The sequence below is a fragment of the Tetrahymena thermophila genome (assembly GCF_000189635.1).
Source record: "Tetrahymena thermophila SB210 genomic scaffold scf_8254464, whole genome shotgun sequence".
In the NCBI taxonomy this organism is placed as follows: domain Eukaryota; phylum Ciliophora; class Oligohymenophorea; order Hymenostomatida; family Tetrahymenidae; genus Tetrahymena; species Tetrahymena thermophila.
The window spans coordinates 328,415-353,027 of NW_002476241.1; the positions used below are offsets into that span (position 1 = coordinate 328,415).

General features: G+C 22.7%; 4 protein-coding genes across 4 annotated transcripts; 3 read left to right on the forward strand and 1 right to left on the reverse strand. All coding sequences in view use genetic code 6, as the record gives it.

The window, feature by feature from the left end:
• Positions 1–361: 361 nt before the first annotated feature.
• On the reverse strand, positions 362–8,592 carry TTHERM_00579300 (transmembrane protein, putative; the record flags this gene model as incomplete). The annotated part of the gene is made up of 12 exons (XM_001022931.2): positions 362–925; positions 977–1,343; positions 1,406–1,680; positions 1,772–3,332; positions 3,386–3,503; positions 3,716–6,049; positions 6,402–6,685; positions 6,749–7,764; positions 7,824–8,152; positions 8,236–8,283; positions 8,351–8,396; positions 8,455–8,592. 12 exons carry the CDS (start codon positions 8,590–8,592, stop codon positions 362–364), a joined length of 7,080 nt encoding a protein of 2,359 aa, XP_001022931.2.
• Positions 8,593–10,199: 1,607 nt separating this feature from the next.
• Positions 10,200–14,736, forward strand: TTHERM_00579319 (hypothetical protein; the record flags this gene model as incomplete). Its single annotated transcript, XM_001470919.2, has 12 exons — positions 10,200–10,371; positions 10,527–10,727; positions 10,828–10,889; positions 11,008–11,219; positions 11,459–12,074; positions 12,138–12,477; positions 12,530–12,827; positions 13,069–13,519; positions 13,584–13,789; positions 13,873–14,014; positions 14,080–14,379; positions 14,476–14,736. The coding sequence occupies 12 exons, from the start codon at positions 10,200–10,202 to the stop codon at positions 14,734–14,736; spliced, it is 3,261 nt and encodes a 1,086-aa protein (XP_001470969.1).
• A 2,416-nt stretch (positions 14,737–17,152) lies between these two features.
• TTHERM_00579320 (glycogen synthase kinase-3) lies at positions 17,153–20,412 on the forward strand (the record flags this gene model as incomplete). The annotated part of the gene is made up of 9 exons (XM_001022933.3): positions 17,153–17,282; positions 17,457–17,527; positions 17,598–17,738; positions 17,830–17,982; positions 18,465–18,726; positions 19,126–19,227; positions 19,346–19,524; positions 19,753–19,936; positions 20,138–20,412. The coding sequence occupies exons 1-9, from the start codon at positions 17,267–17,269 to the stop codon at positions 20,410–20,412; spliced, it is 1,383 nt and encodes a 460-aa protein (XP_001022933.3). The 5' UTR covers positions 17,153–17,266.
• A 2,092-nt stretch (positions 20,413–22,504) lies between these two features.
• TTHERM_00579330 (PH domain protein) lies at positions 22,505–24,163 on the forward strand (the record flags this gene model as incomplete). Its single annotated transcript, XM_001022934.2, has 3 exons — positions 22,505–22,901; positions 22,969–23,224; positions 23,311–24,163. 3 exons carry the CDS (start codon positions 22,505–22,507, stop codon positions 24,161–24,163), a joined length of 1,506 nt encoding a protein of 501 aa, XP_001022934.2.
• Between the last annotated feature and the right edge of the window lie 450 nt (positions 24,164–24,613).

Here is a 24,613-nt window from a genome sequence, read left to right on the forward strand (position 1 = left end):
TAAATAGTAATGTAAATTCGAAAATATTTAAAATTTCGAAATCAAATTAATTACAAATACCTTTTCTATCAAAGCATATTCTTTTAATTAACTTTTTTAAAAGAAAATTACATTTTTTAAATTTTTAATGAATTATTGAATTAGTTTCTTTTTTATTTTAGCTTTTCTGGGAAAATTTCTTTATCATTATGTGTTGAATCAAGTTTTATAAAATCAATTTAATAAAATAAAAAATATAAATAATAATTTTTATCATGTTGTTTAATTATTTTTAAAATAAATTTAACATTGATAAATAAATTATATATTTTTAGATAAAAAAAACACTATTTATTTTTAATAATTTAAATTTATTTTATTTTCAATTAATTGGCTTAAATATTGTCTTTATTTGACTTAAAGCATTTAAGCTTTCCTATTCGTAAGTTTATGTGAAATAATTATGTTTTAATTCAATCTGCGATTGCTGCTAGTCACTAAGTACATCAAAGTCCATTTAATTAATTTAAAAAGGTTTTATCATTAGAATAAGACTAATCTAATATAAAAAATTTAATAAATTGCAAATTAAGCCAAGGATAGACATGACCTTGAAATTTTAAGATATTCCTAAAAATGTGATATAGAATATTAAAGACGGAAAAAGCTCTATAACCATGATGATAGTTGCATTTACTGCTCTTCTATTAAGTTTTTTATTTTATATAACCACATAATTTTCAATTGTGAGCTAATCATATAGAGTCGAAACTACTTCAAACTAAATTAAGTAAGGAATCGGAATTTACTATTTTAGATTTACAGCTATTTTTACTATTTAGCACATAAGAATCCATCCAAAAATAAAAAATCCAAAGACTAATTAATCTTACTCAAAGCAAAGCCTTACTAAAAAAAATATGAAAAACGTATTTAAAGCTATAACCTATTTTTTAAGATAAATGTAAGTATATCTTTTATTTGAAATTAATTTTACTTAAGAAAAAATATATTTAAAACAGTTTTCTTTTAAGGTATGTGTCATTGTAATTTCATCAGTCATAGAAAAACAATCAGGTATATCTTTTTTTATTTTGAAATGTAGGTAAAACTCTACAAAATAATTAGCAGCTAAAAAGACTACCATGAGAATAATATTAACATAAAATATGTAAATAATTAGCTACTAAGTTATTAAGAAAAATGCTAACAAAAAGTACCAAAGTATCAACCAATTCAAATTAACTTTGATGTCATTCAAAACAGATATACCAGTTATAAAGTTAGAATCATATAAACATCTTGAGATGTTATCTAAAATGAAGTAGAGAAACCTATTCCAAATTTCCTTAGTTTTTCCTAATCTATAAAATAAAAAAAATATATTAATTTGATAGTTTTAGGATATTTATTTTTAATTTATTACCTAATATCAGGAAGCTTATAATACCTTTCTCTATAGATAACAGCTAATTCGTCTGTGTTTTCTTTAATAGATATATAGCGGATATCACAATTTTTAAAATAAGGATGTTGGTGACATATTTAATAAATATATTAAATAAAAGAAAAACTAAAAGTAGCCTAAAGAAACTTAAAGCTTGAGGGAGGAATTAAATCAAAAAATTCTACAACAATATTTTCATCAGTTACATTGAATTCGATATTGTAATCTAAATAAATTTTTTGCAAACCACATTCCTTTGTTTATGATTTGAAAAAAAGTAAATTTTTTTTTTTTTCAATTATTTAAAAAAAACGACAATAAAAAAAAATATTATAAAATTTTTACTTTTGCGGCTTAGAAAATATTTACAATAGAATCTTTAGAGTAAAAAAGAGGTTGAAGCAGATATAAGGGATGATCTACAATAATTTATTTAATGTTTGACTCTTTGCAAATTTGGAAAAATCTTTCATTTAAAAAATATAGTACATAATCTTCTTATGCAGGTTGAACTGGATAAATTTGTAAAAATTTATTTATAAAAGCACGGTTAAGAAAGAGAATTCCTGATTTTATATAATTTCTGAAATTTTATTTCATTTCCTCAAAAGAAAAGTCTTCTATTGGATAAATGCAATGGAGAGATTAAATTTATTTTTTGCTTGCTTAGATATATTGAAGGTCTAAACTTAAATTGATCTTTTGACCTTCTTTTAAAAATTCGAAAAGCAAATTATTTGCATAAATAACTTCTCCTTTAGGTAAAAATCTATAAGCTAAATTCAAAATATTTTTATTGATGCGCTCAATTTAAAGCTAAGGTTCTTAATTTAAACGACTAAGATTTTTTAATACTTAATCTTCCTTAATGAATTATTTCAATATTGGTTGTCTAAAATTAGCTTCCAAAAGCTGCTTTTTATAGGCTTTAGAAATTGAATCAAAATCAAAAGTTAAATCTATGCAGTTTGGAGCATTTTATAAAAGGTTAATTAGAGTCTAGATCATCATAATATCTGAATTAATTTCAAAGAGTTTTAGAGTTTAGAGATTTATACAATTTTTCACATTTAACAAAGTTTAAAATGTGATCAATTTATTATAAGACAAATCTAGATATTCTAAATTCTTCATAAACTTTAAAGAAAATAAAGTTGAATCAGCTAGTTACTAGGCTTAAAGATCTAGATATCTAATGCTTTTACTTACTGTTTCTAAAATTTCTTGATAAATTACTTAATTCCCAAAATACTTTTACTTAAATTATTGTTAGCTTATAGACCTTTATTCTGTTAAAAACTCTTAAATATTCCTTGAGAAGATGAATGTTTCTAATCTTGTAAATTTAAGAACCACATGAGGAAGCTGTTTAAGAGTTTCTTCATTTGATTCGATTTCCATTTCTTTGAAATCTAGGTAATTAAAAGTCATCTAAAATTTGAAATGTATCATTTCATAAAAAGGAATAAACGTTTCTTTAGTTAAAAAGCAATTAACTTTTCTACTTACAATCTTATCTGAAGTTTTTTAACTATATGAAACTTTTTATTCTAGTTTATTTTAAGAAATATCTAAAACTTCTAAGCTATCAAAAGCTAATTTATCAAAAACCTACTTCATAGCTAAAATCCATTCATCTTTTAAATTCATATCTCTCATAAATAACTTCTTAAATTTAGATCCATTAATTTTATGAATTTTTACAATCAAATTCACAATATCTTCATTTGGAATTATAATAGTACCTTATTTATACACTTTGTTTCCAGAGATATCTAATGACTCTAATATTTGAAAACCAGCTTCATAAAATCTAATTGCAAGCATCTGAATTGAGATTTAATTAAGATCACAGTAAGATAAATTTATGCTCTTCAAACTCTGTCCACAAGAAATACTTATAGACCTAATTTTAACAATACTTATAAATATAAATATTAACTAAAAGATAATATTCACCTAATTAATGTTTCAAAGTCTTCATTTATAAACTGATTGTAACTCAAATCTAAATGTCTGAGTGTTTTGAAAATATTGAATGTAAACATTTCTACCAAAACATCCTACTTTTTTTAATCTATATTTAAAAGATAAAATTTGAATAAAATTTTTTTATTATTTAAAAATAAAATAAATCTGATAGATAATCTTAATTCATAATTTATTTTTATAATATTTTTTATGAGATAAAAAAATTAAATTAAATTTATGAAATTTAAAATTGATTATTTACTATTTTGAGTTCATAAGGAAGATAAATAATATATTTAACTTCAAAAAAAAATTTACTTATTTTGAGATCCCTTATTACTAGAGTTTCAAGACTAACTTAAGAAGCTAGAGTTAGACCTGTAAGTAATCCCTAGAGACACTTTGGTGAAATGTGTTACAATCCAGAAAAGTTGGCATAATTTAAATTTAAAAAGCTTTGAGCTAATGTGTGGCTGAGGTAAAATAGCTCGTCATCGCAGAAGTCAGTATAGGATATATCCAAATATTCCATGTGATCAGAAAACTTATGTGATATGATTTCTAGAAATTTTTAGCTATACTTAGACTGAATAGGGTTGTGAGAAACATCAATATAATAGAGTTTATTTATTTTTTTGCTAAGAAAATCATTCAGCAAATCTAATTTCCCACATAGCTAGCTATTTTTGATTGTCAAGTGACAAATGTTTGAAGAACCTATGTAATTAATTGATTTGATAATCTTTCTAAAATCATAATAACTCAACATCTCATTATTACTCAAATTTAGCTTAACAATATTACTTTCTTTAATTGATGGGCACTTTTATCCATTCTCATCATCTGCAACTATATCAAATTACCTCTTTGGGTCATCCATTAACTCTTGTTGTTTGAGAATTTTTTATAAGTGCTCATATGTAAATGACCCACTTATGCATCCAAAGAGATTTGTCAGAGATTAAGAAGGAATAAATGAATCTGATGATACTTGTTTATATTAAACTGTTTCACTAAAAACCATTTTACTGCTTGGCCCGTTTTCTGAGACATCCAATAGTTCCATTTGATTTGATAAAATAAGAGCACAAAGAGCTTATATTTTATATGAGTTCAGCTAGACATTTCTGCAATAAAGTTTTCTCAATTGCTTAATTTTTTGAAAGGAATTTATAAGGGAAACAAACATATTATCTGTGAGAGATTAAGTATTGTGAGAAATGTCAATTGATTAAATTCTGATCTGCTGGTATCTCTCATTTATAACAGTCGCAAGATTCTGTGCTATCAAATCATCTAAATGAATATTTTTTAGAATCAAAGTAGTCAATCTGTTATATTAGCTACTTAAAACAACATAAAAGAATCTTTTCCACTAATTATGATCACAAAACTTATTTCCACTCATATCTAATACCTACAAAGACTAAAATGTACTATTTTCTTAAAAATCTTCTTCTATTGTGTATTTGCTTGATGCTGTTGAAATTCTACCCATTAGAGCATCAACAAGGCAAGTCATCTGCTAATCGTTTAATCCCATATTTTACATTTTAAACTCAGTCAAATGCTTAAGGGAACTTAGTCCTAATATAATTTCTTTGATATTTTTCTCAGTCAAATATAAATTATTCGAAATGTCAAACTTTTCAAGCATATAAAATTACGATATAATTTAAGAAAGATCTAAACCACTTAAATTATTAATACCAATATTGTCCCAAATAAGAGTTGTAATAGTTTTTGAATAAAGTGATAAATTTTTAAATATTCCCCTAAAACATAATTCTTATAAGCTCAATTACCCAATCCCACTCAAATCTAAGTTCTCAATATTCGCTAATCTCGATTTATCAAGCACAATCTTGTCTATTTATATCAACTAATCTACTGTGAGCTATGTGTCTTTCATAATAATCTATCTAAGATGCTTCCTATTTTCTCTGACTAACCCAATTAAAAAGTTGGCAAGAAGCTCAGCATTAACTCTTTCCAAATAATTCTTAGAAATATTGATAATTTCTATATTCGTAATTCTCTTTTAATTGATGTATTCCAAAAATAGCTTTATTTAATCGATGCTCAAATCAATATTTTCTATGAGAAGTGTGATATTAGATTAATAAGATAGAGCATTTAAATACATTAAAAGGTCGATCAAGCTCTATCCCATTTCTCTATTTTCTGATAAATCTATAATTCTTAAGCTTGACATCAAAAACTTCTAATCATCTTAAAATAATAAGCTCTCAAAGTTATGCTTTTATTTCTTTTGATGATCTTCAAAAGCTGCAGTTGCTTCTAAATATAACCTTTAATTTAGAGCTGATAGAATTTATTCATTCAAGCTGCAATCCCTTAAATACAGCTCCTCAACATTTGGGATATTTTCTATTATACTTAGCAAAGTATTCTGTCTGAATCCCTGTGTCCCACTTAAATCTAAAACCTTTAAATTCTTACTAATCCCTAATATAGTTGGTAAATCTTCAAAGTCAAAATCGTCAAAATCCATCTTCTATAATTTTAATTTTTTCATATGAGAAATATTCACATGTGAAAAAAATGTAGCCATTTTGTGCTAGCCAGCAAAGCTGTTTTCGCTTAAATCAATTTCTTCAATAAAACTTAATATTTCTTGATTATCTTATCCTAATTAATAATTTAACGAATTTTAATTTATCAAATTAAATAAATAAATTTCATAAATATATTGAATGAATAAAATAAAATCAATTAAAATCCTTTATTATTTGAATTTTTTAAAATTATTTTAAACTAGAGTTGTTTTTTATTTTCAAATTCTAAATGTAAAATCGAAGATAAATTAATCAAAAAATATAAATATCTCAAACTAGATAAGCTAAATTAATGCACATTTTGAAATGATAATTATAATAAAATAATCCATTTATTTTTTAACTGTTATTAATTATTTTTAATAAGTTATTTTACAAAGTATTATCAAAGAAAAATTAAAAAATAATTGAAATGGTTAGCTTACTTAATGGTATATTTAAATTTAACAAATTGGTATTTCTTAGAGATAACTTGCAAAGAGACTTGCTTGTCCTTATAAGAGAGAATAAAAGAAAGATCGTTTATTGTAAGGCTTGATCCAGAGGAAAATAATCTAGAATCAAAGAATTCTAAAAGAAATCAGTAAGGTATTTAATCAAAAAGCTTTCATTTTCTTTACAAATAACTCCCCCTTCGGTGATAATCTCTGGCCTTTTCCTCAACTTAAAATGCTTTTAATATTATGAATTAGTCTCAAATATATTAAACCTTTATATAAATATTATTTAATAATAAATATTATGTTTTGTGTAATAATTTAAATAAATTTACTTTAGAGGGTATTTGTAAATGTTATTTTTAATTCTTTCTGCCTTCCATTCTTCTAATTAGTACAAAATTGGCATCATATATTCTTTAGTGACCAGAGGATTATCATTTATTACTATTTTGTTAAGTAATGGATAATCAGTAATCTATAAATTATTTTTCTAAAATAAGAATTTCAAATCTAAGTCATTGAGTGAACACTGAATGAAGTACAACTCTTATAAATCTTAGTCTCTCCAATACAAAAAATTTTTAATCAGCTATAGAATATTTTGCTCAATTTGGAATCGAACAAAGCAAAGCTATTTTAAATTTTTCACTCTTCTTAGTTATACGAGAATATCTTTGAAAATATAGAGATCTATTCTACCAATATTAACAAATAAAACTACTTCAACAATATCTTTATTCAATTAAATGTATTCTTTGAAATACCTGTAATGCTCTCTTAAATTAAAACACTTTTGATCGATCACAATTTTATGAGACTCTCCTTTAAGTGTTAATTATCTCAAAAGAAATTTACTCTCAAAATCAATAGCATTTCTAAAATAATTTTCACTCATAACAAGATGCAATTTAAAATCTTCAATAATTCTTTCAACCAATTAATTATATGTTTTTTTCTCTAAATCTTCTTCAAGATTCTTTTATTTCTATAAATCATTATTTACATTTTATTGATTTTAGATCATATTTTATTCATAAACATTTACATTTTATTGCTAATTTTAATTATTTTATTAATTCTGTACAGCAATTTACTGATTTGAAATATTATTTTATCCATTTTATTAGTTATTTAAGTTAGTTTAATTATTTTGATTTTGATTAATATTTTGTTAGAATTAACTTTCATTTGGTAATATTCCTTCTTAGACTAAATTCTCCTAATTATCTTGTAAGTTCATTAAACTCAAGGAAATGAATTTGATATTTGGCAATCTTTTTGGTTTAACTGAACTCCTAATAAATAAGTCAACCAAACACTCATTTCTTTGCTAGTTGATTGGATAGGACTATTTATTTTGTTAAAATAATTTAATATTTATTTAAAAAAATTTATAATTAAACCTACATCTTCTATGACTATTGATTGAAGACTATCTTTAAATGCCTTAATAATTTCTTTTAGTATTGCACCATTAAAATGAGAATTTTTTATAGTTATAGATTTAAGTTGAATCTTAGAATTTATTTTTTTCTAACAAAACCTTTGATAAATAATAATATGGCGTAATGAAGGTAGAATATCTTTTTAACATTATATTATTCTTAACTTCGTAATGTGTGTATACTAATCATGTTAGACTTTAAAATTGTCAATTCTCTGTTGAATTTCCTCCAAAATAGAATTATCTGAAGCATGCTGTGATTCTTTTATGTTCTTAAATAATAAAAGATCCTCTTTTAATATTAAAATTAAATAATTTGTCTTATTTGTTAAGTTCCTTAATATCATATTTGGTAAATTTTCAAATTTAAATTACTTCTTTAAGCTATTGTCATTCTATTTTAAAGCGCGTCCCTTTCATTTTCTATCAAATTTAAAATAGTTATCAAAATTAATTTAAGTTGTGTTTATTCCTTAATCAACATAATTACAGTTATTCTATGGATTCATTTATGCAGTTTCGTTCAATATTGATTGCTTAATAATAAAATAAAAGTTAAAACAATTATTTCAAATGAAATTAAGTATTTTATACATTCAATAGCTATTCTTAATTTTATTGTTGAAAATTTTCAATCACAATTGATTCATCATTTTACTTTTATACATTAGCACTGCCTTTTTTCAGATCATGCAGTTCCAGCGCATCGTAATATATAGAATCTTGCTGCATTTACAGAATTTGCTTAGTATCTTTTTTTGTTACGCTAAGCTAGTTGTTGGGTCGTATTTTTGTTGGTTAATATTACTTTAAATCAGAATCAGAAATTCTTTAAATTTAATTAAAAAAAAGATTTGAATAATATAAAAATAAATATATACCACAAACAAACAAATTTTGAATTTTAATAATTTAAAATAATATGTTAGCAGCTAACCTTTTGACAAACAAATTTCCATAAGTATTAATTAAAATATTTTTAGGAGTATGAAATATTTTTGCAATTTTTTAAATGTTAATTAAAAAATATTAGATTCAATTATTTTTTCTTTAAATTTATTTATTCTTAAACAAAATAATAAATTAGAATAATTTAGTTTAAAGCTTTAAAAAAAATCTATTGGATGAGCTAATTATTATTAAAAATGAATGGAAATGTTAAAGGAATCTTAAATATCATTAAATCTAATTTTAAAAAATATTTAAACAATTTATTTATATTTTTAACTAAATTTATTTTGCACTATTAATTTAATTGAAATGAAAAATTAGATTCTATTATGGTTTTGAATAGATCTCAGCCTAAATAAAAAATTAATTACTCAAACATATCTTCCAATAAAAAAAGTAATTTATTTCCATAATAAATATAATTTTATATCTAAAAAAAGTATAAGTTGTACTTATTTAAATTTCAAAAAAAACTTTTGTTTAGAATAATGAATTTTTAGATACTTAAAAAAAATGTTAGCCTCAATGAACAATCTGATTTAAGAAGTATTTTTATAAACATATCAGATTTTATTGTTTTTAAATATTAGAAACAATTTTATTTTTAAAAGTCTAATTTTAAATAAATAAAAAGTGTTTTTTTGTAATACTTATTTAATTTTTTAATTAACTTTTGCCTTTTTATATTAATCAAAAAATTTTTAGTTTTATCTTTTCTAGAATTCAGCTTAGTTCTATTTGTTTTAAATTATAAATTTAATATATTATCTATGAATTCCTTAATCAAATATACTTGTCCAAATTAACAAATTTAAAATATTTAGGTTTTATTTTTACTTTTAATTAAAAATGAACATTTCTCTTGTAAAAAAGGTTAGTAAATAGCTTTAGTTTATATCATACATTTTAAATTAGAGAAAAGGTTTATTAATAAAAAAGTTTTACCTATGGATTATATAGATAAATAAATACTTAGCAAACAATTTCTTCAAAATATATAGGTAGTAGAAAAGAAACTAGATTATAATGAAACAAAGATAGAGAAGTTAAAAATTGCGCTAAAAAATAAGCAAAAAGAAAAATTTATTGAAAATGTAAAAATTTAATTATTAGAATCCATCTATCAAATTTTTTTATTTGTTTATTTTACATGCATACATAATGTTCTTTTTTTTGCTTTTTTAGATGTATGACTGACTGACTGATTTATTAAGAAAAAAATAAAAAATAAATTTCTGCAATTAGCAGTCAAAAATTATTGTCTTAAAGTTTAAAAGAAAAATCCAAGCTTAGCTTATTGCAAAAAATTAAAAAAAAAAAATTAATCAAAATTAGGAATAAAAATTGATATAAAAGAAGATATAAAAGAAGTAAAGCAAAAAGCGACTATGGCTGAATTTTAATAGGAAACTGAATAACTTAAGTAATTACTGCAAGCAACTTATTAAGGAACTTCGACTGAATAAGTTAAGCATGCCGAAAAAGAACTCCAAAATGTTTCTCACCATTAGGACTTTCTTAAATATTTGGTTTACATAATGAAAGATACTGCAAATCCTTGTAAATTTTTAAATTAAGAATTAGCAAATAAACAAAAGAATTCCTTTTTTTTTCAAAAAAATTCAAACTTAAAAGAATTTATGTAGTTATTTTTTTTACTGATCATTAACCTGATTTGAGATGAAGTTTAATGAGTATTTTTTATTAAAATAAAGTGCTTATGTAAAAGTCTGCTTCTAATTATGTTCACGTTTATGTTAGAAACATTTATAGCAAAACAAGTTAGAGTGGATAAATTTAATAGATCTAAGAAATTACAGAATAAATTATATTAGCCATGAGAGACTCAAATATCTCCATAGATTGTAAGCATAATATATCTAAGGGTCTCAGCATTATTCTCAGCTTAGATAGACGTAAATAAAATTTCTTTAAGGCAAAAAAGCTCTTTAAGACTTTTCTATTATTTTTATTATAAGTTTTCTTATATTTATTTTTTTCCGCGAAAAAATTTAGATAATGAAACAAAGCTGAAATTATTCTAATTAGCCCAAACTTGGATTCTTCAAGATGACATTGTAATTTTTCTTTATATTTTACGATCTCTCTGATTTATTAGCACTTTAGGGAGACATTTAAGATATTTTAAATCGCATTCTTCTTTTTTAACATATTTTTTTTCACTATAATTAATAGACTTAGCTAGCTTCCACTTTAATCATATTGCAGACTGTGATTATTTCTACACAATAAAAAGAATTTCTTGCTCATTTCTTTAACTTATTGAATATGCCTTTTTGCCAAGTCGGTTCCAATTATCTTACAGAAATAACTTCCTCTCTTCAATTGCTTGAAAAAAGCTAAAACGAATAGGAAACAACCTAAATTTTCTAAAAAACTGTCGAAGGGTAACTAACAAACTAATTAATATGCTTTTTCATTCTATCTAGCTCTAATTTTAGATGTAGCCTTCAAAAATATATACTTAATTTTTTAGATAAATAAATTAATTAATTAACAAATAAATAAATAGCTAGATTTTGAATTTTCTTATAGATAAATATTTTCCTAAGAAAAGAGCATATATTAATTAAAGCTTTTGCAAATAATTTTTGATATAATTTTTAAAAATAATTTTTTATTTCAGAATCAAGGTTTTGAACTTATGGGCAATAGTTTTAAAGGATTTAATTATTCAAGTTATGGAATCAAAAAATAGAAAGTTGATTTCCTTTGTGTTAGAAAATGAAATATTAGCAAATTTGATTTGTCATGGTATCTGTGTTACCTTAAACACTCCTCTATAAATTAAAGACTGCTTGATTTGCACTTCAGGATAGAGTGATTTTGATGACGCAGCAAATACTTTAAAATCACATCTTATTAAGGCATATACTCGTATTAATCGTTAAATGTTTGCTGAAAGAAGCAAATTTGATATCTTTAAAACCTAATTCTTCAAATTGCTTTAATAATCTCTTCCCATCATCCTTAAAGGATTGATGTTGTTCTGCCAATAGACTCCTGATTTCTAAGATAAGCTTGAAAATAAATCTTTATCCTCTATCGTCATCGAATGCTTAAAATTCTCTCACATTTGTGCTGAATAAAGCGAATTTTATAAAATCTTTTAGGATTGCTCTCGTGTTCTTCTCTTAGAAGTCATTTTCCCTTTGATGAGATCATCATAATCCGAGCAAGAATCATTAGAAAATAACCCTGAAGAATTTGTAAGATTGGCCTTAGATACATGTGATAGATAAGTAAATAAATGAATTAAATATACCAATTTATTAACTTTTTAATTTTTAATTTAAAATAATCAGATTTCTTACTCTTACAAATGTGCAGCTGCTAAATTACTTGAAACTGTTTGTGATTACATTGATGGTTTTGAAACTATAGTTTCACTTTTACTTATATAGATTGTTGGATTTTCAATTAAATTTGAAAATATCACTGATGTTGATGCTAACTATCCTAACTTAATTCCATTCAAAGAAACTGTTTTTATGTCAAAAACTGAAAGACACATCAGAATCGAAACCTGCTTCGTTGCCTTATCTGTCTTAAGTTATCTTACTCCTAAGAGACCTGACATAGTAGGATAAATAGAGCTCTTACTCAAAGAGCACGCTCAATTCCTCTTCAATCACAATATCCATAGTAAAAATTTACATTTTTGCAAATTATTTTAACTTATTATTTTTTAAATTAGGATTAATCAAGGTTAGAGTTTGTTTAATGTTAGGATATTACACAGATTCAGTCTTCTAAAATGAAAAAGAAAACTATAAATCTCTTATTTAATTCCTTTTATCCTGTCTTACACTTAAGGAGTAAGAAGATTAGGGAATAGTCTACTAAGCAATCGACTCGTTGTAAAACATCTATGATGATGACAATTAAGTTAATTTGGTTAGTGAAAATATTAATGAAGTTTTACATGTCATCTTACCCCTTATTACCACTACTGAGTTCCACTAATTTATGGATATCGTTTTCCATATCTTTAGGTAATTTTTTAATTATTAAATATTAACTTTTTAAATAATTTTGGATTGTATGTACTATAAATAATCAATAAATACTTTTGCAAACCCCTTAAAATATACAAAAATTGGTTAAGTTTAATATTGTTATTGTTCAAATTAATCAAAATTTTTTTTGATTTAGAATTTGAGATTTTGTAGTTATTTTATTAAATTTATAAAAAATTAAAGCAATTAAAAAATATATATTTAATTGAATAAATAGATATCATAGCAAGAATATAGCACCTTAAAATATCATAAATTGTGTTGGTTATTTGGTTAAGAGAATCATAGATGAAGTAAAGCTTATTGATGATAAGTTAAGAAACGACTAAATTTACATTAATAAGTGCTGGAATATCATTAGAGATATGTCTGATAACAAATTTATTGTTCCTTAATACATAAACAGCATTTTAGAGTAACTCAGACCTCTTTTATAATGTGTTTAATATCCTGAAAAGATCGAATTCGATGAAGATATTATTTTGCTTGTAGGTTCCTTTATATACCATCAAAAAGCTGTCAATCCCATTTGTAGTGATTTGATAACTTGCTTCCCTCTTATTCTCAAAAAGCAATAAGGTGTTTTTGCACAACTCTTCAAAACTTTAAATAATGTTATTATTTATGGATAAGAATTCTTAATTCAAAACGCAAGTCATCTTCAACTGGTAAGAATTCATATTATACCAAGCTAAACAGAAATATTAAATAAAAATTTTAAAATTAAAATAGATCATTAAGATGGCTTACGATACTATGTTTAGCGACAGCTCTAAATCTACAGATTCTGATAAGGCTGAAGGTGCAGCTATCATGCAATTAATCGTTTAATCTCTTGGAAACAACCTCACTGATGAGATGTGGAAGATTATTTTCAATGCAGCTATTCAACGTTTCTAATCATAAACTAAATTAAGACACAGTTTTGCATATGGAAGGTAATAATTATAATAAAAAAATTTAATTTAAAGCATCAATCATACCATATTAAATTATTTTTATATTTTTTAATTCATAACAGAACTGCTGGTATCTTCTTGAGTGGTTTCAACTCAAACATATAAAAGTCAACTCAGATTTTAACTGAAATGGGACTTTTAGAACAAGTTATTATTTTATGTGTTAGCAAGTTAGAAATGTACAAGAGAAACTATGATATTAAGGTAATTTAATCATTTGGTTGTATAGAAAATTTAATAATAAGCTTAATTAAATAAATAATAAATAGCTATTTATTATGAGTATGAGTAAAGTAATTGTGCAAGTGTCTCTCGATGCCAATAAAGTTCTTTAGATATTTGACTGCCTCATTAGCTTAATGATGAAATAAAAGGAGCTTGAATAGAAGCTTGAAAAGAAAAGAAAGCTAAAAGATGACGATAACAACAATAACAGCGATGATGAAGGAGACGACGATGACTACGATGATGATGACGATGATGATGAAGACGATGATGAAGAAGTAGATGGCGATGAAGATAATGATCTTAATGTAAACCATTATGATAAGGAATATGACTGCTCTGTTGTAAGAAACATTTTAATTTACTTTAAAATTTTATTATTCAATAAAGTTTTTTAGCTATTATAATTGAAATACTTAATATAAAATTTTATAATAAAGAACGCCGATAAATTAATGTTAAAAGAAATGGTTAGCCCAATCAACGATGTGGATGAATTCGCTATTTTTAAATAGTCTTACTCAACAATGAAAAGCTAAAACTTCACTGCCTTGCAATAGTTAGTTTATGGCTTAAACCAAGAAAAGCAAAAATATTTGGCTCAATTATTAAGCGTACAAAGAGTAAATGTTGGAAGTGAACAAGTCATTAGGGTTATTCGTTAAATCAAACGTAAAAATTAGCAACAACCTCCTTAGTGATAAAATAAGTGATTTAATGACTTATGAGAGTCAAAAAAGCACCACAATTACCCAATTTAAAATTTAATTTATAAACATTAAAACATATAAAAACAACCCCAATAAAAATAAATAATCAAACAATTCGCAAATAAAAAACAGCAGGAATGTGACTTTTTGATTATATTTCAAAAAAATAATTATAATTAAACAAAAGATGTTAGAGGATTATTTTAAATATATTTTTATCAATTTTTTAATATTTATTGAATTTAAAAGTTATATCTCAGCTTGTTTATATCATTTATGTAACCCTAAATTATTATCTTTTTTAATATACAATAAAATTTAAAAATAAAATTATTAAAATCATTATTTTATCTAATACAATTAATTAATAAATTGGATATTTAGTTTGTTTTTAAAAATCTATCAAAAAAAAATTCTTTCATATTTTCAATATTTAGAAAATCAATAAAGTTAATAAATAAATTAATAACATAAATAAGCAAATATGTTCATTAATATTATTTACAATTGAAGACTAGTTTAAAAATTATAATAAAGCAATCAAACTCCAAATCAATTATATGTTAAACATTAAACAAAAAATAGATTTTATAATATATTTAATAAAAAATAATATGGATTTATGATTTAAAAATATAAAATGATAACTCAATTAAATGATGAGCTGAACTGTAATAGATTCAAATTTACCATTTATAGGTTTAAATAAATTTTTTATCTCTGCAGAGTCATGAAAAAATGTGATAAATAAACCAAAATACTAATAAATATAATTTTTATTGTTTTCAAAATATATATTTAAGTTGACAAAAAAATAAGCGTTATGAATAAAATGATGAAAAAATTTAAATATTTTTTATGATTGTTTGCAAATAAATATTTATTTATTTTTTTGGTATTTTATTTTTTATTAATTTAATTAATTTTATTTGTTTATTAATCTTTTATCTTGTTTTTAGTTTTAATTTTATTTTTTCTTCTTTAATTTTTGTCTATTTATTTATGAATTATTTAAATATTTGTTTTTTATTTTTATCAAAATTTGTTTTTAATTTTTTATTTTATTTATTCTTTTTAAGCTGAGAGGAGGTGGAGGAGAGTGTCATCTAATTTCTTTTATTTCTATTTTAAAAAATATTATTTATATATTTAGAATCTAAAAGAGAATTTTTGCAGATTTGAGTGCAAGTGCTCTAGAAATCATTTTTTCATCTAGGCAAATAGAAAATTTGATTTTTGAAATATCTCATTTTTTTCGAAAGATGAAAGAATCATTTTTTACTTTGAAGAAGTTTAACTTTCGAAAAGAAAATGAAAATTTAAGAATAAATAGATTGGTTTCATATAAAAACTTGCAGGGAAAGGGAGCAATCGATTTAAGACCACCCACTTCATCATAATTTTAAAAAACTATTTCGTTTCTAGTTATTCTTAAATTTCCTTTTTGTTTTTTTTTTCTTCTTCTTTATGAATTTTTAATTAAATAAATTATTTATAATTTGTTTTTGAAATTTTGAAAAGTAAAATCTTTAGAAATTTATTAATTTAGAATAGAAAGACTATTAAATAGGAGATCTAAATAGAAATTTATTAAGTTAAATTTAAGTCCAATAAATTTGATAAAGCTCATAAGAAAAAAACAATAAAAAATTATGTAGAATATATTATTAAAGGAATTAAATAGGAATGATAAATGTTAATATAAAAAAAAATAATTTATTTTGAGAATAAAATAAAATTGAATTAATAGAAAATATTTTTTATTTAATTACTAGTTATTATTAATTTTATTGGTTATTTAAGAAATTCTTGCAAATTTAAGAGCATTTATTTATGCTTACAAAATTTTAAGATAGAAAAATATTAAAATGATAGAAAAAAAGTTATCTTAAAAATGATTAATAAAAATAGCTACATAAAAAAACACTAATAGAAATAAAACATGAAATAAAAAAATAAAATAACAAACAGGAACGAATGAGAGATAAATAGATAGATAGAAATAAGAGATAGCAATAAATTAAACTGGCAGAAAAAGGTAAATACAAAAGCATTTACTTAAAAATAAATCAAAATAAAAGGAAAAATTATTAACAAAATAAATTATCAATAAATAAATAAAGGAGCAATTAAATAAATTAAATTAAAATTGACAATCAGTGATTCTTCTTTATTTGATTCATTCATTTATTTATTTATTTGTAAAAAATTGATTCTTTTATTGATTTATTTATTAATTATTGATTCATCTATTTATTTATTTGTTTGTAAATGAATGAATGATTGGATTAGTTTATATGATAAATAAATAACTCTAAAATATATGAACCCATCTATATAAATAGAATAAATGACCGATCACTCTCTAACTAATTTATTTATTGAATAAGTATTAATTTCTTTTTCAAATTAATTAATAATTAAGTAAAATAAATAATCAAAATAATCAGCAAATAATCAACTCTAAAAGAAAGAAAGCAAGACAGGCAATTAAAAAAGGAAGAAGAAAATCTAGTTTTAAATGAATAATATGAAAAGTAAACACATAATAGTTTAAATTTCACTCCATTTTCAGCAAGTCCAGCCCGATTAATAACTCTATTGTTGTTTCTAAAATAAACACTTGAGTATATAAAATGGACTTGATTGAATTACTTTACTCTTGTATGCTGATTTCTCTCCTTAAATTTCTTTCATTTTTAAATATATAGAGTAATATGGCTAGCCTATGAATGTGTCACAGTCATAAGGAAATGTGATGCAGTCACAGAACCTTTAGCAAGTAAAAGTTTTATTGAACAAGCAAGAAATAATTGAATAAAAAACCTGAAACTTTACTATAAATTTAATAGCAACAATTGGCGTAGCAATAATAAGCATAGCAACAATAATAGTTACAGTAGCAGCAATAAGAATAGCTCTAGTATTCAGGATCTCCCAATATTACTCTTGATAAAATCATTGGTAATGGAACTTTTGGTGTAGTCTACTTGGTAATTACCTCTTTAGCCTTCCTTCCTTTTTTAAATTTTTGAATTTGAAATAATTATTTGTCATTTGTGCTTATTTATTTTTATTTAACAGGCTAAAATGAATGATACCTAGGAGCAAGTTGCAATTAAAAAAGTCTTTTAGGATAAGAGATATAAAAACAGAGAATTCGAAATTATAAAATCCCTCAATCATTAGAATCTCATCAAGTTAAAATAGGCTTATTACACTACTCAAAACAACAATGTAGATTCATTCTTCTTTCATACATTTAACTCTAAAATAAATAGTTAACTTCGTTTTTTCCTTCGCTATAAAAAAACTCAAAATTGCTTGCATTCCTTGATTTAATTCACTCGCTATATTTAAAAGCATTCAAAAAAATCAAGTACGAAAAAATCAACCCATTTCAGAATTAACACATAACCCAAAATTCAGCAAGTTAAAAAATATATAACTAATGAAAAAAAAATATATATTATCAGACACGAAAACTCTTATTTAAATTTTTAATTTGAGGGAATTGGATTTTCCAGCTTCTCATCCAGTATTTTATACAAATCCTATTTTAACAAGAAGATATTCCACCGTAATAGTTAGATAAATAGATGAAATATAAGCTTGAAAGTGAAATCGAGTTAGAAAAAGCAAGGACAATTTAATTTACATTATTAAAAAATTGTTTTAAAAACTTGATTCAAAATAAATATATTTTTAAAACTAATTAGCCTGATGAAGTATACTTGAATATAGTTATGGAATACGTACCTGAGACACTTTCCAAAGTCATCAGAACTTATAGAAAGAGCAAATAGCCATTCCCTCCACTCTTGCTCAAGGTCTTTTCTTATCAAATGTTTAGAGCTCTAGCTTACTTGAAAGGTATCGGTATTTGTCATAGAGACATTAAGCCCCAAAATATATTATGCGATCAGAAAACAATGCAGCTCAAAATTTGCGATTTTGGTTCTGCCAAAAAGCTCATTAAAGGTAAATTAGATATTCTTTTCGTTAGTTATAGTTCAGTAGTTAGCAAAAACTTAGTATTTATGTTACAAGTTAATTTTTGTTTAAATGTAGATTAATTTCCAGCTTAACTGCTAAAAAATAAATTGATTACTAGCAATTTTTATTTAAGTCAAATAAAAAGCCAAAATAACTTTTAAATATTTAAACTGCACCTTTCAACAAGCATTAAAAGCAAAGTACATTTAAACATGAAAAACATATAAAATAAAAGATGAATAAATAGTTTTTAAATATTTATGTAAATACTAAGTCTTGACTTAATTTTAAAGGTTAAGAAGCTCTCAAATTATATGAATATTTCTTGAATTTTATTTAAAAAGATGAGTTAAATTTTATTTTTAAAACTAATTTTTAAAAAAGGTGAACCAAATGTCTCATATATTTGCTCGAGATATTACAGAGCTCCTGAACTTATATTTGGTGCTGAATAATATACGACCGCTATTGATACTTGGTCAATAGGTAAATAAGCAAATTTATTAATTTGTAACTTAAAAAGAAAGAAGCAAAAATAGATTGATAGATAGATACTGGACTGATTTTAGCAAAAGCTCATTTTTATTTTGAAAATAAATAAAAGGTACCGTCATTGCTGAAATGATTTTAGGTGAACCTCTTTTCCCAGGTGAAAACGCTGTTGAGTAACTAGTAGAAATTATTAAGATATTAGGTACTCCAACAAAAGAATAGGTCTAAAAAATGAATCCTTAGCATAATCAATTTAACTTCCCATCAATAAAACCAACTTCTTGGACTAAAGTAATAATTAATATAAATATAAAAGCAATATTTTTAAATTAGTAGCTAATTAAGCAAATTTCAACTGTAATTAACAAATATTCAAATAAAAAGCAGTAGCAAAATGCAAATGTAAATAGCTAAAAATGATTTAATAAAAAAAAATATCATAAAATAAGCTTAAAAAACTATTGAAAAATTAATAAAATGTTTTAAATTTAAAATATTAATTTAATTATGAAATATTAGATATTCGCAAAATAAAAACCAGATCCTATGCTTATCGATTTAATTAGTAGATTACTCGTATTTGTCCCCACTGATAGACCTACACCCTTAGAAACACTATTGCACCCTTATTTCAATGAATTAAGAAGTGAAAAATTCTATGAATAATATACTAAATAAATAGACTTATTTAATTTCTCTCCAGGTAATTTTATTTTTCGAATACCTTTCTTAAAGTTCACGAAAGATATATTTAGATAAATTTAAACATAGATTTTAAAATTAAATGGAAAGTTCTTAAAAAATATAGCAAATTAAGAAATAAATTCAAAAATACTTATTTTGAAATTTAGTTTATATTTTTTTGTTATCAATTTTTTATTTTTTTGTTTTTTATTAAATTTAGAGGAGTTGAAATCATAGCCATAGCTAGCATCTTAATTAATACCATAATGGTACACTAGTAGAAGAGAAAAGGAATCAAAATTGATTAATAACTCTAAATAAGCTGAATAGTAGTAATCTTAATTAGTTAATTAATTGACAAATGAATTTAATTAGAAAATGGATATTTCTAATTCATAAAAAAATATTAATGGAAACTTTGGAGGAAGCATGATGAGCAGCAGCTAGAGCAACCCCAATATGGGCAATTATTAAAAAAATTATCAATATCATTGAAAGAACAGCTGAAATTTTTAAATTCATTAAATCTCATCATTTAGTCTTCAACTATAAATAAATAAATACAAATATACTCGACAGCAGCATCAAGAAGCAAAAAAAATATGGAATTATAAAACACTAGCTAATTAAATAAAACCTAAAGCAGTTTTGAATGAGTTTAATGTACAAAATAAGCAGAAATATCCTCACACCATCAAAAAAAAAACTAATAAACTAATAGAGTAGCTGCTTAATTAAGGAACGTTTTTAGGATTGCAAAGAATTAATTTTAAATAAATAAATACTTATAATAGTAATAATAATGCAAATAAACATATGTACTCATTTGATTATAATTACAGCTATCTTCCTCTATATTATTATTAATCAAAAAAATAAAAACAAATAAATAAATATAAATAAAATAAAAAAATTACATAATATTATCAGGTATTATCAATAAACTTATTAAGTAAAAATAATAAACTATAATAATAACAATAATAAAAAAAATAATAATTATAACAATAGTAATAATAAGAATACTCGTGATTCTGATAGTAAAACAACAAACAAACAAAAAAATATTTACTTCTTTTAAACAGTTGCTTTTAATGACGCTGATCCAATTCGTTTGAATAAAGTTTACATATAAAACAAAGTAAAATAATACTAATATAACTATACATTATTTTTTAAAACAATTTATTGGCTGAATGTATATCTATCTATCTATATATCTACCTATCTATCATCCTATGAAATTCAATTATCCTGATCTCTTTGCATTCTATCTTAACTAACAACTTATCAAATTTAGTTGTTTACTCCAGAAAATATTAATTTGAGAAATGAGGATCTTTTAATTAAAAATTTGAAAAATTTAATAATTCTTTAATTACTAAAAACTCACTCACACACTTACTAGCATACATACATACTCATCCATTTATCCTTTCCATCAAACAATAAAATAAGTCTGTTTTATTTTTTAAAGCTGTCTGATTTATTTCTTTTATTAAATTATTACTAATATGCAAACCAAAGTATTTTTAAAAATATTTGTAAACAAACATAAAAAAGCAGTTTCTTCACAGTATATAATACAGTTTATTATTTATGATTTAAGTTACCATAAATTGCTTTTCTTTTTCAACTATTCTTTAATGAATTTAAGTAATCATATTTATTCTATCTTGTTACTTATTTTAAAAAATTTTTAGGATAAAATTAAGTTTTTAATTATTTAATGAAGTTAAAAGGACTAAACTCAAAAAATAAAAATTATTATTTTGCATTATTTATAAATTAAAAATATCAAATATCAAATTTTGTTGAAATAAATTACATGAAAATAAATTATTTTTCTGTTTAGGAAGTATCAATTATAATATTTTGAAAATTAAATTTATAAGATATATTTGCAATTTTATATAAGCAACGAGTTTGAAAAAGTGTTCAGCATAATTTCTCATAAATTAATATAAACTCAATTCTAAGGCATAAAAAGCATAAATTCCTATAACAAAACATTTATTTTTTTTGCTAAAAAAATTAATTAAAAAAATTAAAATGAATTTATCAATGAAATATCATTTTAAAATTAAAAAAAATATTTATTTTGAATCTAAAATTATATCAACAGATGTAAAAATATTGAATGAAATATTTAGATAAAATTAAATTATTAATTTAAATTCTAAAAAATATAAGATAAAAATTATATCAATAAACCATGATTCAACTAATAATAAATTGATAATACTTGAGGAGAAGAATTATTTTTAAAATTTGCTGATCAGCAGTATTATTTATTAATAAGATTTTGATTTATTTTACAAGTAGACTAAAATTCGTCACTAAAAAAAATATTAGCATTATAATTTTAGAGTAATCACCTCACAATATACTTAAAATATTATAAATAATTTAGATTAGTTGATTTAATTAATTAGATAAAAAGAAATTCTGCCAAGAATTAATAATCTGTAAATAAAAAAAAATAAGCAAAATATTTATTATTTTTTTTGAAAAGAAAAGCAATTTCTCATCCTGAGACAATAAAAAAAAGAGCTGACTAAAATTTTTATATATTTACGAAAGATAGATGGTAGACTTCCTTAAGAGAAAGTTGATGGCTGTAACAGGCAACTACATTACAATAAATTTAGATGAAAATAAAAAAATTCAAATTGAGTATAATGAACATTAAAATTAAACAATACAAGATCTTATTATCTAGAATGTAAAAGAAATAGCTAATGAACAGTAAAAAAAAAAAGATAAGACTGACTTAAGCAAATAGTTCTGTGTTCTTATAAGCATTAAAGACAAAAGAGGAGTGATTTTTAAGAGAGTAGCACACAAATTTGAACTAATTAAGGACTTGAAAGAGTTCGATAATGCTGAAAGTGTAGAATTTGATATTGAAAGGTATCATAATTTCTACGAAGATGAAAGAAAGAAAAGACCATTATTTGTTTCTTAAAAACTGGAATCAAATGGTAATATAATATAATTAATATATAAATAATATAGCTTTGCTAACAAATTAACATTATTAAAAAATAGATAAATTTTTAATGAAGGGATAATTGGAAAAAAGGAGTAATAAAGATGGGAAGTTTAAAAAAAAGCAAGTTGTTCTTTATAAGAATCATATTCAATATTAGTAAGGAAGTAAAGCAAAAACAATACCTTTTGAAGAAATAAAAGTAGTAGCTCCTTCCACCGATTAATAAATGAAAAACACCTTTTACTTAATTACAAATTAAAGGCGTGATGGTCATTTCTTTAAAGCAGAGTCTCTAATAAACATGAATAAATGGTATTAATTTACTCCAATTGTTTTTGGTGCTTTTTTTCTTCTATAACTAAAAATAATTCGTTTTTTAATTGATATAAATAAATCAGGATTAGCAGTTTACAGCAGAATTTAAATTACTACAGAGATATGAAATTAACAACAAATTATGATGAATAGATAGAAAAAAAGAATAGAGAAGTAACTTTGAAAATACAGAATCACACAAACTCACTCCTTTATCATCTTGAAGATATTGTAAAAAAATCCCACATGGTTAGGAGTTTATACAAATTTATAGAAAAAAATTTAGCATAACTTAATAAATTAGATAAAGATCTTTTATTTTAAGTTATTTCTATAAACCATGATCCATAAAACTTTGAATAAAACTTAGAATACTTGCGTAAATATCTGTGTGATTAAAGCGAAAACACTTTCACAGACTTTTTAAAACAATAAAAAATCATCAATTAATTTAGTAATTTATCTGAAAAAACTATTAAAGAATCAAAGTCTGTTGAGAATGGAATGAATAACAGCGACCAAGTAGATAATCTTAATAAATCAATTAATTTGAATTCTTAAAGGTATATAAGAGGAGGTGGAAGGTTGTTAAGTAGTTATTAAACTTATTCTTCTTTCAATAATGATACTCTAGAATCAAGATTAAAAACAATTACTAAGCCCATTGAAAGATTAAACTTCATATTTATTTCATACATGAACTACCAATATAAAGCTACTTTTAAATTCTCTGAAATAATTTCTAAAATTTTGTGCAACTTCAGAACGGAAAATTTCCACTACAAACCCGAAATTAATTTATTTTAATTCCACCTTGATCACTAAGAAAGGATGATTCCAATATACAAAGACTACTAAATGCAGCTAGAAAAATCTCACACTTTTAAATTAGATGAAAAAGATATTAAACCGTACATACATAATGTTATTTTTTGAATATATTTCATAAAAAATCAATATTCTCTTTTAATAAACTTATTTTCTCTTATATTATTTGATAATCTTTAATACTTTAAATATAAGCTAAATCTAATAGACAATAACTTAATTTCATATAAATAAATATTATAACCACTTATCAAAGATCTAAATTTTTACATTTGCATATTAAATTATTTCTTTATCAATTATTTAACTAAAATAATTACTTTTTTAGATATAATTGGATTTTTATAATTTCATATTTATAAAATAGGTGGTTTTGAACATAAAAATTAAATTAATTTATTTATTTGATGCATACAATTAATTTGTTTCTTCGAAAATTGCTCAGAATAAAATAAGAATAGGACTATTTGATAAGTATTTTAAGATATTTATTTAAAATTAAATTTTATGTAACAAGAATACTAAAACGATAGTTATAAAAAATAATTTTATAATACC